Source organism: Lissotriton helveticus, chromosome 1_1, assembly GCF_964261635.1.
Source record: "Lissotriton helveticus chromosome 1_1, aLisHel1.1, whole genome shotgun sequence".
In the NCBI taxonomy this organism is placed as follows: Eukaryota; Metazoa; Chordata; class Amphibia; order Caudata; family Salamandridae; genus Lissotriton; species Lissotriton helveticus.
The window spans coordinates 280896314-280914035 of NC_136057.1; the positions used below are offsets into that span (position 1 = coordinate 280896314).

Genomic DNA, 17722 nt, shown 5'->3' on the forward strand with positions numbered 1-17722 from the left:
AGTAGTCTCCCATATATCTTATGGTGTCAGTTTTGGTATGTACAGGATTCAAGTTCCCACGTATAGGAAGTTCAGAAAAGATCACGTCATTGTTAGAGTAATAATACTGTAACGGTCCCCTTTTGTAAAATAAACTAGCTAAAATGCTACAGGAAATTCCATATGTCAATGGCAGATGATGGTATGTCACGCCTTCAGCCACCGAAGTAGGTAGCTTCATGCAGACATAGCAATCTTCAATTTCCATAGTCTCTACATAATGTATTAACAAGTTTGCGAAAACATTCAAATGTGTCCTGTTCTTCATTCCATGATAATGTAGTCCTCCCTCATCTGATGCTTCTAAGTCTCGTTTAGTTTGTCTCAATGCTCTCTCATGTCTTTCTACACTCTGTGTTGTTAGCTCCTCATTGTCAGTATCTACAACTTCAGTAGGGACAATGTTAGTATCTTTACTTACAGCAAAGGGAATGAAAATTGTTAATCCTATCCAGATAACTATCAGTACTACTACACTACATATACACACCTTGCAACACGTCTTAAAACGGCTGCAACTAGGTCTACCATTCACTGTTGAATCAGACATTTTAGCTCAGTAGGAGTGTTCTCACCCCTCTTTTTTACTTTTTACACAACTAGCTTACTTTGTGCAAATTCACGGTGGCTCGTCTTCCTCTTCAGCTGAGTACTCTGGGACAGGTTCTCCGTCGCTCACGTCAGTTATATCAAGATCTTCAAGTTCTTCCAAAACCAGTGTCCATTCAGGAGATTTGTACTTTTTGTTTTGTCTTTTTATTCGCTCACTCCTTCTTTTGGAAGAGTCTTCTTCTTGCTCTGCTATTCGAGCACTTCTTCTTGCTTCTGCACGTTTTTCTTCCACTGTCTTTATCCTTAGTCTCAGTCTTTTTACGAACCTAGGCTCAAGGTTGTTTCTTTTCTTTAGTCTCTTAGTCGGTACTTGGACTTCACTTTCTTTTCTTCTTCTCTTGTTCTCTTTATCTTGTGGTAATTCTTCTCCACTTTCTTCTCCTACTTCCCTTATCTGACTAGTTCCAGGGCTAGCATCAAATTCTTCTGCCTGGTTGCTAATCTGGCCTTGTTCAGAAATATTTTGTTTTTGGCTTTCGATTGTCTCTGTTTCTGTTTCTGTTTCCTGAACCCGTTCTTTTAACCCTATCTGATCCTGTTCAAGCACTTCGATCTCTTGATTTTCTTCTGCTCGAACTATTACTCTATGTCTAGTCTGTCCCTTATCCACATCAGGAGTTAATGGAGGAGTATCAAACACTTGTTCTGTATCTTGCACTTGTTCAGTATCGGGCACTTGTTCAGTCTTATTCACTTGTTCTGTATCAATCACGTGCTCTGTCCCTGTCTGACCTTCTCCTTCCTCAGTTTTGATTTGAATCTCAAGATTCTGAGGTTCTTCGCCTGTGCCTTGCTTTTCCTGACTAGTCCACTCTCTACCTTCACTAAGTCGTTCTCTTGTTCTGATAGGATCTTCGGTCAGATCAATCATCGGTATCCATTCTTCTGGCCATATGCTTGGCAGCTCGTCTTCAGCTACTCCTGGCTCAGTTTCCTGGACCTCTTCAGCAGGCTGGTTTCTTGGCAGTTCGCAGTCAACTACTCCTGGGCCAACGTCTGCTGTTCCTGCAACCTGACTGGTGCTGGGCTGCTCGTTGTCAGTTGCTACTGGTCTGGCTTCTTCAGGGTCCTCTGCTGGTTGCCCTGGTTCTTCAAATCCTTTGTCTGGCAATACCTTCTGGGTGTGTCCGGCGTGGATCCACTGGGGAACACCTGCGACTTTCACTGCAGTGGTTGTCACCAGGATTACTTGGCGTTTCTTTCCCCACCTTGGTGCCAGACAGCTTGATCGAGTGTGCTTCTTTATTTTGACCCAGTCTCCTGGAACCAAGCTGTGGAGAGGAGTCGTTGGATTGAGGATGCCGTCGTCTCCAATCTGGCGAGAGATAGAACGCACTTGGTCACCCAATCTTCTGCAGTATTCAAGCACCAAATCATCAGTAATACTCAACAGTTTGCTTCCTGGCACCCATGCTTGTCTCATCACTCTTCCCATAATGATTTCATGGGGACTTAGGCCTGTCTTGCGGTCTGGAACACTTCTCAGTCCCATCAGGACCAGGGGCAGGGCCTTCACCCAGGTCATGCCAGTAGCATCTGTCAGCTTTGCTAGTCTGTTTTTGATAGTTCCATTTACTTGTTCCACTATTCCAGAAGCCTCTGGGTGGTATGCACAATGGAGTTTCTGCCTTATTCCGAAGGCCTTACAGAGTTCAGCCAGTATGTCATTCTGGAAATGTCCACCCTTATCTGATTCAATAATGCATGGTATTCCGAACCTAGGTATCAGTTCTTTTAGTAAACACTTCGCTACTGTCAGTGCGTCACTTTGAGGAGTAGGGTAAGCTTCTACCCATTTTGAGAATACGCAAACAATGACAAGGACATATCGTTTCCCTTCACAACGGGGCATGGTGATGAAATCAACCTGTATCTTTATAAAGGGACCCCCTGATCTCCCAATCTTGCTCAGTTCAACCATTGTCCTCTTGCCTGGGTTCATCTGTTGACATGACAGGCACCTCTGGCAGAGGGACTCTGCTACCTTCCTGAACTTTTTATTGTACCAAGTCTGTTGAAATACCAGAATCATGGCATCCCTACCAATGTGTGATCCTTCATGTATTAATCTTGCCATTGTGCCAAGCAAGTGTCGGGGTAACACAGGCATACCAGTTGGACCTATAATGACACCATCCACACGTCTCGGTCTACATCCATCCTCCTTCCATTTCTCTCTTTCTTGCCAAGGAGCCGACTCCTGCCACTCTCTCACCTCATCCCATGTAGGCACTTCCTCAAACACCTGAAGCTGGCAGCTGGTTCCTGGCCCCCCTCGTTTTGGATTTACAACATACCGATCTTTGGCACACCATTGAGCCACTCGATCAGCATAATCGTTTCCCAGTGATACTTTGTCCATGCTCTTTTTATGAGCAGCACATTTTACCACTGCCAGTTCTTTGGGCAACTGGATGGCCTCTAAAAGGTCATGAACAACCTTTGCATTCCGAATGGGAGTACCTGAGGAAGTCATGAATTCCCTCTGCAGCCATAATTGGCCAAAGTCATGCACAACGCCATAACAGTACTGACTGTCAGTATACACTGTTATGCGTAAGTCCTTCCCAATTTTGCAAGCCATTATCATGGCTATCAATTCGGCTACTTGTGCAGACTTGATGTTATATAGGTAACCTGCTTGTTCAATTTTTGTGAAAGACACTACTGCATAAGCAGCACTCAAGCCTCCTAATTCATGTCTTAGACAGGAACCATCCACAAATAGTTCTTTATCATGCTCAGGCAATGGCACTTCTTTTATGTCTGGGCGTGGCTTGGTACTGAACTCTGTCAGATCAATACAATCATGTTCATCATCATCCCCACCTTCCATTTCCAAGGGGTCGGGGAGTAAGGTGGCAGGGTTCAGAATACCGCACCTAACAATGCTTACATTTGCTGCACCCACAAGAATCCTCTCGTATTTAGTCAGCCGACTAGGGGTGAGATACTGTGTTTTAGTTCTGGTCAATAGAATTACCACTCCATGTGAAACATACACAGTCACAGGATGTCCCATGACAATGGACTCACTCTGTTCCAAACTTGCACAGGTAGCAGCTACTGCTTTTAGACAGCCTGGTAACCCAGCAGCTACTGGGTCCAGTGTGGCAGAGAAATAAGCCACAGGCCTTCTGGTCGTGCCATGTTCTTGAGTCAGGACAGACAATGCGCAATTATCGCGAGTGTCACAGAAAAGGGCAAACTCTTTGGAATAATCTGGCATTCCCAACGCAGGGGCTGTACACAGACAGTTTTTCAATCTTGTGAAAGCCATTAGACTTTCATCGTCCCACTGTACAACATCTGGCATTCCTCTCGTGGTCATTTTTATCAAGGGCCTGGCTAAGGCTGCAAATCCCAGAATCCACTGCCTGCAGTACCCTAATACACCCAGGAACATTCTGACTTCTTTTTGAGTACGGGGCAACTGCATTTTTTGAATTATTCTCACTCTTTCTGAAGTGACTTTTCTGACACCCTTTTCTATCTGGTGTCCTAGATATTTCACTGATTTTGCACAGAACTGTAGTTTGTCAGGGGCCACTTTATGCCCTTTCTCACACAGATGATTTAGGAGGGCAATGGTGTCAACTACACAGTCCCTGTGACTTTTAGATGCCAGTAGAAGGTCGTCTATGTACTGCACTAACACAGAGTTCCCAGGTAAGATCAAAGTCTCTAGACATTTCTTCAAGATCTGATTAAAGATAGAGGGGCTCTCTGTATACCCTTGAGGGACCCTGTTCCAACAATACACGTGACCCTCGAAGGCAAATGAGAAAAGAAATTTGCTGTCGGGGTGCAGGGGTATCGAAAAGAATGCATGACACAAATCAATCACAGTGAACCACTCAGCATCCCAAGGAATTTGGTACAGAATTACTGCAGGGTTCGGGACAATAGGGCAGCAAGGAACTACAATTTTGTTAACCTTTCTCAGGTCCTGCACTACCCTATACTTGCCACTAGGCTTTTTAATGCCCATAATCGGTGAGTTGCATGGGCTGCTCATCACTTCCTGTATGATGTTTCCTTCCAATAGTTTTTGTATTTCCAGAGTGACACCTGCTTTCACTTCAGCATTCATTCGGTAGGGCCTAGTGTTAGGATATACTGCATTGTCCTTGATGGCTATTTGTATGGGGTCCACATCTTTCATCAAACCCACATCTTTTCCAGTGAAATCCCACACCTCTGGCTTTACGGCTTCCTGTAGTTCTTGGGGCAAGTCCTGCAGGGTCAATCTTTTAATTTCTGAGTCAGGTCTAAGCAATAATAATTTATAAATGCCGTCTTCATCTGGGGTCTGTATTTCAACACCTTTTGGTGTGCAAAAGATGGTACAGTTCATTTTGCACAGCAAATCACGTCCCAGTAAATTTACTGGACTGGTGTCACAGACGACAAATCTATGCATCTGTTTAAAATTTCCGATTGAAATCTCCATTGGTTCGGTAACAGGAGTACTAATCAATTGATTAGATACACCTACTACTTGGATATTTTCTCCCGAGAGGGGTAGGTTTGGAACGTCCACTGTTCTTACAGTAGAACGGGTAGCGCCAGTGTCCAACAGAAAGGTGACATCATTTCCGTCAACCTTTCCTTCAATATATGGTCCAGACTGGTCTACCGGCAAGGAAGCGCCAAGTACGCACTCCTCGTCCTCCCCTCTCAGGCCCCGTCAGTCCTGATCATTACAAAGGAAGGTATCATTCAGCAGATACTGCGAAGTTGCTGTATTTCTGTTCTCCCCGCTTTCCCAAACCTCTATCTCTTCGTTTTCTGCCTGTCTTCCCCTGTATACCTGCTTGGGTGCTCGAGGCACCTGAACTGTTTTTACCTGGGGTTGAGTCTTTCTTGGTCTTTCTTTCTGCGTCTGTGGAATTAAATCAGGAGTTTTCTCATTAACATCGACTAATTGGGGACACTCGTTTCGCCAGTGTCCAATTTCGCCGCACTGATGGCAGGGAAATTTTTTCATAGCCTCTTCCCTGCTAAATTTGGGCCGGGGCTTTCCTCCACCCCCTCCCCCAGGACCTTTGTTCTCAGCATTTTTAACCATGTTACTCAATTGTTTTTCCTGTTGTTCTGCGAGCTTCACCTGAGCCCACATAACCTTCTCTTTAAGGGCTTTTTTCTTTTCGGCCATCTCGTCCTCGCAGTACTTAGCGTACCGCAGGACCTCATCCATTTTCTTAGTATGCCAACAGATTTTATTGTCTTTTATCCACTGACAAATTTCAGGTCTTAAACCATTTACAAACCTGTAAATAAAGTGCGTCATATCCTTCAGGTCGATGTTGTCAATACCACTGTATGTTTTAAATACCTGCAATAACCTTTCATAGAAGGAGTGCACTGTTTCGTCCCTTTCCTGTGTTGTTCTATCTATTTTTGTCCAATCAGTTTCCTTGGCGGGCACCTTTTCTTTCAAGTGCTGAATTACCTGCTCATATTTTCGCATGACTTCCTTTGATGGCTCCCCTGTTTCCTTGTTTCTGGGATACTCTTCACTGGGCCAATCTATGTTTATTTTACACTGGGTCCATAAGTCTACTGGAACCACAATGTCGAAAAACCCATCCAGGTCTTTCCACAGACATTTTTGTACCTTCACGAACCTTTCCACCTGCCTGTACCAGTCCACTGGTTTCTCTCGTAACTTTGGAAAATCGTTCGTGAAGGACACAATATCCTGCCTAGACCAGGGGACATGCACATATTTTCCCCCTGGAACTTCGCGCATGGGGCATAACTGCTCAGGTTTTTCTACCTCTCTTAAAGCAAACTCGGGAGTCACTTGTCGGGAGCGAACCTCTTCCCTCTTTTTCGCCCACCTGCTTCTCCATTTTTCCACATCTCCCCATTTCTGCAGTACCCCCATTAATTCTTTAATCTGCAACTTCTTCCCTGCCACATTCAGGTGTTCTATATCTTTGTCTGAGAAGTCTGCTCTGTACGGTTTCTGTAAGGGCTTGGATTTTGAGATATCTACCCCCATGCTAACTGCTGTTTCGGTCAGTTTTTCGTGGAGCACTCTGGTATTCCTTGTAAAGCTTTTACATATGAACGACAATTCTTCCTCAGAGTAGGTATTCAATCGATCCAACCCCACATTTCCTGCCATTAATTCTTCTATTTCAACCCTCAGCTTGTAGAGGTCTAAAGGCTTTGTTTGCGGAGTCTGCTTCTCTAATTCACGACTCCAACTCTCAATTTCATCCGGAGTTACCAGAGAGACATTCCTAGTACCTGTTGCTGTCTCTAATTTAATTTCTTTTGTATTAAAAGGATTATACCTCTGCTGTATTCCCTTTCCAGTTTGTTTGTTTGGCAATTCCAAGAACGCAACTTCAGACTCGCATTCACTGGACTGATCATCTATGATGATTGGTTCCTGTCTCGGGGTTGCTATGACTGGGGTCATGCCTGGAGTAATCGGAATTCCCTTACCATTTCCGTATAACGGGACCACCGGTCCAATAGTTACTGGAATAGTCAATGCCTCAGGACTGGTATTTATCTGAGAAATTTTCTGAATTATTTCTGTTCTTTGTCTAGCTAGAGCCTCTTGCTCCTTTTCCACTAGTACCCTTCTTAGAGTTGTGTCATGTAATATCTGGGGGGTCAATGGAGGAGTAAAACTCGGGGCAGTAGGATGCGTTTCACTTGGTCCTCCCCCATAATTTGGTTTCGGGAATAAAGTTCCAGTATTAAAGGACCTGCGCTCTTCCCCATATGGAGGTTGAACAAAAGGCAGTCCTGAATTCGATGGTTTCTCTTCGCTTTCATACAAGGGTCTGGGAAAAAAGGTTTTCGTACGTGAATATTTTTCTTCCTGACTTGCGGGCACTTTGGGATACATGTCCCTTGTTTCCGTCAGTTCGGGTTTTTCAGGATAGGGCAATACTTGACCACCCCCTCCCAGTCCCAGGGACCTGTCTTCTTCCTTTAGGAAGGGGCGTCGGGGAACATCTCCTACACTGGAAGGTCGGGTTCCCTCATTGTAAGGTGGCGGACTTCTGGTACAGATGTCATCTATTAATTCATCATCTGAATCCCCCAGGGCCCCCCAATGCTTACATTTTTCAGTACTTTTCTCCCCCGCTCCAATGTTATGACATGCCGGCATCATGGGAAACAGACCCTCAACAATCATGCTCTGCCTCCACTGTTTCATCCTTTTATCCCTGGATTCCTGTTTCTGCCTGGGGTACCACTTGGTCAAACCCTTGTCCATTCGGGGTCTTTCTCTTTCAAAAGCCTCAATCTCCCATTCCTCTAATGCCTCATACTGCGTTAGTCTCGGTCTGGGATGCAGTTCATTCATTCGGGTTCTTAAATTAAATAAGATCCTACCATTGAAAGTACCATCTAACGGAAAAGCCAATACTCCGTCATCTTTTGTGTACTTCACCCAATTCTCCAGCCACACACAGGTATTGTACCCTCGGTCAAACATCATGAATGAGGCGGGAGTATTGGGTGCTGGGACAAGAACACCTTCCCTAGATTTTATCGGTTTGTCCGTTTTAAAATAATTTTTCACCTTATTTACAAGGGACATTTTTCTCTTGGTTCCGTACATAATATCGTATCTATTAGCCTTCCCCTGATCCCTTTCAAACCCTAGATGCCTTGGATCAGGTCGAGTCTCTGTAGTCCTCGAGTGCCACATACGACTTCTGCGCTAACTTTGTTTACAAACTACCTCCAATCAGAACGCGCTTCAGAAAATTCGTGCAACCAATGGGTGCGCGGCACAAAATAAGCTCCGCCAATGGGTGCGCGGCCCCTTCGTGAGACAGTTCCCACGCTCCGGCGCTCACCCCTCCTTTACAATTTCAGCTCCGCTACCCGCCCGCTGCTTCTACCAATCCCAGCGCGGCACAGAGTGACGTCAGAGGTGCTTCGCGACTGACTCCCTCCCTTCACAAGGTAACGGAAACTTTCTTTCTTTTAAAGTGCTCAGTGCTTGGTTATTTTACAACAAATACACATTCGCCACAGTGCTCAAGTGTCTAGATAGAGTAAGAATTCTTTTACAGCAAGTAAACTACTTCCATTTACTTTTCACGCGCTGCGGGCAGATCTCTTCCGCCTACCCTTCACTCTAGCATCGGTGAACCTGTTATTCCCCTAAACTCATCCACTTCTTTCCGGGATATATTCCGAGTTTAAGGTTTCTCAGCGGACCCCTCTGCTTTCACGCTAGCTCCGAGGAACCTGCTACTCTTCCGATGTGACCCTTACTAGGTTACGCCACTATGGGAATTTTGCCAATGAACCCCGTTACTGTCATTTATTCACACATGTATTCAGAAAACCCTAGTTAGTGCTTCCCGGTTATCCTAACCTGCACCTAACTTTCCTCGAACCTGTGACCTCAGGACAATGGATTCTATTCACCACTTGCCCTTTCAATTCCCCGGGGAGTTCGGACAACAAGAAACAAGACGGTTGACAATTGCATGGATTAGTACATATAACAATATAAGAACAAGAATAATAACAATACAGTAATTCATGAATTATTTTTACAAGATATTATTCGTGCGTATTCACAAGAGATTGATCAGGTCTCTTAGAACAGCCACTCTTATAGCAGCATTAATATAATAGCAGCTTCCGACTTAACTAGTCCAACTAATCCTGCCTAACCTTTAGCTAGTCCCTAACCATCCTCTAGCTACCAGAAAACTGATAGAGCGCGCGAGGCCACCCGGCCAATAGTTTTCGCCGTTTCCGGCTTCAGGGCCCATATACTTTTCAAATCACCATATACATCGATCGGGTGACTTCACGAGCTCTATCAAGTTGGTGTGTGTGTGTTCCCTGCTACCAATTTTCAGTGCACCCGACTTACCATCCACCGATGCAGGTGCCTAATGACCACAATGAATCAGGGAGCTAGCTGTAAAGGAAAGGCAGCAAAATACAAACCCAACCAATAACATTCAAATACTGTTTAAATGACCACGGACAACTGGAAGTTTTAAAATGTTTATCTAAATTCAATGTTTTCTTGCATGAGGTACAGTAAAATAAGGCAATTAATAACCAAGATAACGTAAATCACATAGGCAGAAAGAAATAATGACAGAGTAATCATCAAATGTACTAATAAATTGTAACAAGAAAAATACTATATAAGTCAGTATTATCTAGACAGGGATAGACTAAGTGTGTGTGACTATAGAAGAGCTTATAATGAATAACACGCTTCACTTAAGGTGAAGGGGCCTTTGAACAATCTAGGCAACGAAGTTCTAGACCATATCAGAAAATGACACACTGCTATGCAAAATATAATTTCTAACAAATGAGAAGACATAGGAATAACTTTGCAAAATTATAAATGATAGTTCAATAGTTGCGGAAAGGCATGGAAATATAACATATGCAATGTTTAACTTTATTAAAGCAAAAGTTAGAAATTCAGAAGGTGCAAGAATTTCAAGAGGTTCAGAGTAATATTTACCTAGAAAAGGTGTGGAAACCAAACCCTGGCCACGGGTCAGTTAAGGACAGGAAACCCTCAAGGAAGGATACCCCTCAAAGGACAGCAGGTGCAGAATGGACACCCAGGACAGGACAGGATACCCTCGGAAAAGGAATCAGGACAGGACCCTCAGGACAGGACAGCAAACCCTCAGGACAGGACCCTCTTCAGGACAGGACCGGAACCCACAGTTCGGAAGCAACGCCTGCGCTCCACCCGCTCTGCAGCTATCGATCAAGACCCCGATTGGGTCAGCGAACTCCCAGCTAAGTGCCTTGCCAGCACTTTAAGGTTCAGTAGAACCTTAGTCTATGGTCAAATTCGGACAGAGTGCTCCGCAGCGCTCTGTATCTTCAGTCACCTATTGAGTGCGTTGGGTCAGTGACAGGTCAGCTAAACCAGACAAGTCGGACGGTTCACTAGGTGAACCCAGGGTAGATATACAGTTTGGGGACAGTGTACCACCCCCCAATGTTGCAAAGTGTCAGAATCCCTCAATTTCGATTGGTCCTAAGGTAGGGTTTGGGTAACACACCAATCACAATACGCGAATTGTAGCCTTCATTAACATATTTGGGTACCGCCTAGCAGATTTGGGGTTCCCATGAGCTAACAGTAGCGCAACATTACATTGTATCACATAAGGAGCCACATTCGCTGTTCTCGCAGGGCAGAGGTGACTTTCTCAGGAGCATCTCGCCCATCACTGCCAGCTGGCTATGTTCCATCAGCCAAGGTCCCTCGTGCTGCCGAATGTCGCACAGGCGCAGAAGGGACCTCCAATATGGCTCTCCTCTCACTCAGACCCCCATTTCCCGCGGTACATGAAAAGTAAGCGAAAACAAATTAATACATAATAATGTCATTAGGAAAACACATCACAGGGTTTGTACTTTTAACTCATCATCAAGAAATAAACTTATGCAATTAAATGTTAGCTACATTGAGACGGACACAAGAGCAGTGGCACGAGCAGTACCACATGATAAGCACAGCTATGAATTACGCATGCGCATAACTTTCCCTCCACTTCTGCAGACGCGTCAGGACACGTGAGTGTGGCTGACGCATGCGCAGTAACTAAAATACAAGCGGCGGCCATTTTAGGGGACACGAGTAATTATTTTAGTAAAACACATGTGCAAGCTTCACGGTCTTTCTCCAAACTAAATAAAAATGTTAGTAAAACATACACGGGTTACCTTGTTACACATAAACGAGGTTCTTGATTTCGGCAAGCCGCAAAATAGCTGCGTGTGACCGGCAGAGCTAGCGTGAGGCTCAATAGACTGTGTGTTGCCATCAGAACTAGTGAGAGGCTTAATATGCTGCATGTGGCCATCAGAGCTAGTGAGAGGCTCAATCGGCTATGTGTGGCCATCAGAGCTAGCAAGAGGCTCAATTGGCACGTGTGGCCATCAGAGCTTGCAAGAGGCTCAATCGGCTATGTAAGGCCCTCAGAGCTAGCGAGAGGCTCAATAGGCTGCACATGACCATCAGAGCTAGAAAGAGGCTCAATAGACTGTGTGTGGCCATCAGAGCTAACAAGAGGCTCAATAGGCTGAGTGTAGCCATGAGAGCTTGAAGGAGGCTCAATCAACTACGTGTGGCCATCAGAACTAGCAAGAGGTTTAATCGACTATGTTGGCATCAGAGCTAGCAAGAGACTCAATCGACTACGTGTGGCCATCAGAGCTAGCGGAAGGCTCAATAGGCTGTGTGTGGCCATCAGAGCTAGCGGGAGGCTTAATAGGCTGCGTGTGGCCATCAGAGCTAGCAAGAGGCTCAATAGGCTGTGTGTGGCCTTCAGAGCTAGTGAGAGGCTTAATAGGCTGCGTGTGGCCATCAGAGCTAGCAAGAGGCTCAATTGGCACGTGTGGCCATCAGAGCTAGCAAAAGCCTCAATTGGCACATGTGGCCATCAGAGTTTGGAAGAGGCTCAATCGGCTATGTAAGGCCTCCGAGCTAGCGAGAGGCTCAATAGGCTGCACATGACCATCAGAGCTAGCGAGAGGCTCAATAGACTATGTAAGGCCATCAGAGCTAGCGAGAGGCTCAATAGGCTGCACATGGCCATCAGAGCTAGCGAGAGGCTCAATAGGCTGCACATGGCCATTAGAGCTTGCATGAGGCTCAATCGGCTGTGTGTGGCCAACCGAGCTAGCAAGAGGGTCAATAGGCTGCGTGTGACCATCAGAGCTAACGAGAGGCTTAATAGGCTGCGTGTGGCCATCAGAGCTAGCGGGAGGCTCAATCGGCTATGTGTGGCCATCAGAGCTAGCAAGAGGCTCAATTGGCACGTGTGGCCATCAGAGCTTGTGAGAGGCTCAATAGGCTGCTAGCAAGAGGCTCAATCGACTATGTGTGAGCATCAGAGCTAGCGAGAGGCTCAATCGGCTGCGTGTGGCCATCAGAGCTAGCGAGAGGCTCAATCAGCACATGTGGCTATCAAAGCTAGTGAGAGGCTCAATCGACTGCGAATGGCCATCAGAGCTAGCGAGAGGGTCAATAGGCTGCCCGTGGCCATCTGAACTAGCGATGGACTGGGTCTCCCTAGCTCTGAGGAATATTAACAACTCGCCAGGCAGCTGGAGCAGGCAGCTCTGAATTTCTGAAGCATGAATTCTAATCAGATACTGCTGGAAAATTACCATATGTGTGGGTAAACACGCTTCCGCCCCTCAGTCCGCAAATATTCCCAGACTGTCTCCTTTGCACCCCCACAATTCCTAAACGCTGCTCCCAAAAATAAGTTTACTTCAAAGTTCTGAAGCAGGGCTCAGGGTATGCACAAGGCCTAGTAGCATTATTATTCCGCAGCAGGAATTCATTTCTGGCACTGCAAGAAAACTGCATGCCACACTACTGCTTTCAGGACAAGATTCACCCAAGTCCATTTAGCCCTGAAAGTGGGGCGCTGTATCTTGGTTTATCAGTGGTTTTCAGGGAGGTTCCTACCTAGACTTCATAGGGGGTACACACATCACAGAAGGTATGTTTTGTACAAGCTGCCTACAGGTTCCTGGAAAAATGAAGATAAGGAAGAACTTGAACTTTCCAGTTGTGCCACTGTAAACTGAGAGTCAAATGTTAGAGATTAAAATACTTTACCTTGACGTGCAGTACAAAAAATAAAGTCTAAAAGTCTAAATATTCTCTACTTGGTACCTGCCTGGTCAAAAATGCCCTGACTGTGTTTATGAGTGGGATTAGAAATATTTGCTATGTATCTAAGGCACGTTAATTAAAATCGGTTCCTTAAAAATAAAAGGTACAATTCAATTTCATTTTGTAATCTGTTTATGATCAGGAATGTTATGTTATGTTATGTTATGTTATGTTATTTATTTTTTATATAGCGCACGGATGCCACAGCAAAGAGGCGTCCCGGCGCTTTGGAGACTTAATAACACAACGCATCAGAGAAGGCAAAAGAAATGGGCCTAAATTGTGGAGAAAAGAAAAGTTTTAAGTGCCTTCCTGAAAGGGAGCAAGTCAGGAATGGAGCGAAGAGAGGCTGGCAGAGAATTCCAAAGTGCTGCTGCCAACACTGAGAAGGAACGTCCGCCCATTCTGGATTTTTTGAAACGTGGCACAATGGCAAGATTGGATCCGGCGGAGCGAAGAGCTCTGGCTGGGACATAGTGCTGAATAGTCTGTGCAAGAATAGGAGGAGAAGCTAATTTGAGAATTTTGAAAGTTAAGCAAAGAGCTTTAAACTTAATTCTCTGCCCCATCGGCAACCAATGAAGATCTTGGATAGTCCGACGAGCCGAAACAAACTTCGGGAGGCCGACAAGCATCCTAGCTGCCGCGTTCTGGACTCTCTGAAGTTGAGATAGCTCTGCCTGGTTTAGGCCCAGAAACAAGGAGCTGGCATAGTCCAGCCTGGTAAGAACCAGAGCTTGGACAATAATCTGTCTAGTCTCCGCATCGAAGAACTTAAAAATTGGTCGAAGACACTGCAGGGTACCAAAGCAAGTACCAGCCACGCGTTTTGTGTGGGAGGTAAAAGAGAGCTTATTGTCGACCCACACCCCGAGATTTCTAACCTCAGTCACGGGGGAAGGAACGGGGCCAAGATCAGAAGGCCACCACTGATCTCCCCATAATCCACTTTCCCTACCAAAGATAATGACCTCAGTCTTAGAGGCATTCAGTTGGAGCCGATTGTTCGCCATCCAGCCTGCCACAGCAATTAATTAACATGTCATAAATCTACTGGCAGATAGCACAGACACACTTAAATCATTAACTGCCTATCTAAGGTTAATACTTAGGGGCCGATAAGGATGGCAGGCGGACTTGTGTCTGCCCGCCACCCTAGAGGTGCTGGGACCGGCTGCCAGTGGTGTGCCAGTCCCGCACCGGCAATTAGGATGCCACCGCCACGGTGGCATCCCCCATCCACATCATTGTGGGGCATACACAACGTGGCAGGCACCGTGCAGTAGCTGCCACATCGTGCATGCAAAAGCAGGGGGATACCATAGGTACCTCCCATGAGCCCCCCCACCTCACCAACATCCTGGGGGCCCACAACGGGCCCCCAGCTGAGAAAACCGCATGCCTTTCCATGGCAGCAATGCCACCACAGAAAGGCTGCTTCCCGCATACATTATTATATGGATGGTGGTGTCTAGCAGACACCGCCACCAAATTTAACCCTTTTCCACCCGGTCAACTCGTCGACCGGGCGGAAAAGCGGCAGACGGTCTTCCCATCCGCCGCGGTACCCCCCGCCATCATAATATGGCGGGGGGAAATGGGAGGCGGGCGGGAGATAATGTCTGGCGAATCGTCACTGCCATGCCGGCGGTGGCAATCCCCCAGACATTATAATAGACCCCTTAATGTATTCTTTGTCTACAATGGACGTGGATGACCCTTGATGTTTTTATTTGCCATTTGGACAAGAAAAAATCGATTATATTTGTTCCAGTCAAGAACTGTATGGTATGTAGCCTTTTTTCGCTATGAAGTTTTGTACACATGGAAGAAAATGACGGTTGAACCTTCTGAAATACAACACAGAAACGAATAGCCTAAAAGAGAAATGATTAAAAAAAATGTTTTTACCTGTGGGTGCATCCTGGAAGTTCTTACCTTCTGCAAAAATCGTAGCTATGATCGATGCAAGAAGGATTAATGCCTTCATGGCGAATGGCAGAGTGACACAGAGCGGATTGTTTTTTTAAATGAGCAGAGTACTATGCAATTTATTAAAGCTATTGCTATCACTTTTCCCTTCTTCGATCCCCGTCTTCTTGTTGTATATTCTCTGCTTCCTAAAGTGTATGCTTTATATAAGCATAGAGCCCCTCCCATTCTTCAGTAGTATGTGTCATGTTTGACATGAGTAGGTATTTTTAAACTTTCTCAAAGTTTTTTACTCACCAGCGCCCTATGGAAATTATTGGACATTGACATAGGAGCCTTGGTTTTCAAAAACATTGACTTAGGAGCCTTGGCTTTCAGAAACATTAACTTCAGGAGGACTATTTATGGACTTCGTGGGTCCTGATTATCAGAAACATGGACTTCAGAGTCTTGGCTTTTGTAAACATGGACTTCAGAGTCTTGGCTTTTGTAAACATGGACTTCAGGAGAACTGGTTATGGGCTTAAGGAGTCCTGATGTTATATTAATAGAGCTTATAATGCACCAACTCACTCCCTGCAGATTATCCCTGCGCAGGTGGCAAAATAATTGACAATTAACAAATGGCCCCCAAAAGCATACAGAGAAGCAAACTGAAGGAAAGCTCTATGCTGTACCTGTTGTAAAATAACCAGATTTTGAATATTTTTGGGGACATTTTATAGTTAGTATTTGTATGCATCCTAACAGGAAGCTTGTTCCAGTGCCAGACCGCCGAATATCTAAATGAGCCCCCCCCCCCCCCTTCTAGCATGGAGGGTCTGTTGTGCTTGAGCAAGGGCTAAAGAAAGAGACCTTAGTGCCCTGGTCTGTTCTACTGTGCATGTGTGTGGGGGGGAGGGGAAGGTGGGGGGGTGGCTCTGGAGTAAAGTGCTCTGTGTACATGGTGAATCGGGAGCTACTGAAGCTTTTTCAACATTGGAACTGATGCAGATCTAGGGGGAAGACAAAACAGTAGTTTGGCAGCAGTATTTTCAATAGCTTGGAGCCGGGTCAATAGAGAATCATCTACACCGGCATACAAAGACTTGCCATAGGCCACTCGGCTAGTGGTTAAAGCCTGGGTATTCGTTTTCCTGCAATGTAGGAGTAGCCATTTGAAGATCTTGCAAAGCAAAGGAAGGGTACTGCAACAGGAGCTACCACACAGCTCCAATCTTATCTTTGATTTACTACTGAGTGAAATTCCATGCCTTCTTGCCACTTGTTTGGTTGTGGCGACTGAGCCAAGTTTCCTTAGCCACCATTCGCCCAACAAAATGGTGTTTGCTCTGACATACAGTACAATCTTGGTCTTATCACCAGTTAGTTTGAGCCAGTTCTTTCTCATCAGAGCCTTGGCTATCAGAAACATTTACTTCTTAGCTTCAGCTATGAGGACCATGGACTTCAGGAGCCTTTGTTAAGAGACACTCCTTGGAGCCTCAATTATGAGAAACCTTATGCTAATCTCCTCAATATGAAACATTGAATTTGAATATAAAATAAAACCTGCCAAATCATTGGCCGCACCTTCACTCCAGAGCAAAAAGCAATCTTGTTGAGTGAAGTAAAAAAAATATGCTTGTCCGAAAGGATGAAAAGAAATGGAAGCTAATTTCTTGCCAAAGTTTACAAATTACCTCTTGCACTGCCTCAGTTTTCCACCCCAAAGAGCAGCTGACAGTGGACTAAGAGACCTAACTTTGCCTGCCCTTATGTCTAATACACATTACATTTATGAATCGGATATGGGGGTAGATTTACAACTTCTGGCGTATCTCCTCAAAGCAGCAGGGATGCGCCTGAACAGATGCGTCACGCAATCCCCCTCTTGTGCAGCCACGGATGCTTCGCATTTACAATGTGGCGCACCATGGTGCAAGGAGGGGCAGATCCGTGACGCATCTTGTGGCGTACGGGCGGTGCATGGCTGGAGTCGTGTCGTAAGCACGACGTAACTCCTGCAATGCACAGGGGCCGCCTATACTTAACGTGGTACGTCACTCCTTACGCCTGCTTCAAGCAGGCATAAGGATTTGACGCATCAGCGTTGTGAAACTGACTCCATGAAATCTTGTAGATTTCACTGCGTCAGTTTTATTGGGCTTTCCTGCGAGGGAACACCAACCCTGCGACAGAACGCCCACATGAAACCTGACACAGGTTTCATGTGGCACAGGGCCTTACAATGTGACGCATCTGCCTAGATGCGTCACGTTGTAAATAAGTCGCATGGTGGCGCATGGTTTACGCCACCGCTGCGTCACAATAGTGACGTAACAGCGGCGTAAAAGTGTCGCAAGGGACTTGTAAATCTCCCCATGGTGTTTAGTTGTAATTGTCCCCTCACTGTGCGGATATATGTGCCCTCCTGCTCAATATATTTCCTCTATTGCTTCTATATCATCTTGTCCACTT

The 17722-nt window shown here is 45.6% G+C and overlaps 1 protein-coding gene across 3 annotated transcripts in view; it reads right to left on the reverse strand.

The window, feature by feature from the left end:
* LOC144794349 (hemagglutinin/amebocyte aggregation factor-like) overlaps positions 1-15443 on the reverse strand; it is a 52301-nt gene extending 36858 nt beyond the window's left edge. The window contains exon 1 of one of the 3 annotated variants that reach the window (XM_078668193.1): positions 15269-15443. In XM_078668193.1, the coding sequence (XP_078524319.1) occupies positions 15269-15320 (52 nt within the window). In that variant the 5' untranslated portion in view covers positions 15321-15443. Of the gene's footprint in view, positions 1-15241 lie in introns of all 3 variants that reach the window. The other 2 variants (XM_078668191.1, XM_078668192.1) reach the window with 2 other exon arrangements.
* Between the last annotated feature and the right edge of the window lie 2279 nt (positions 15444-17722).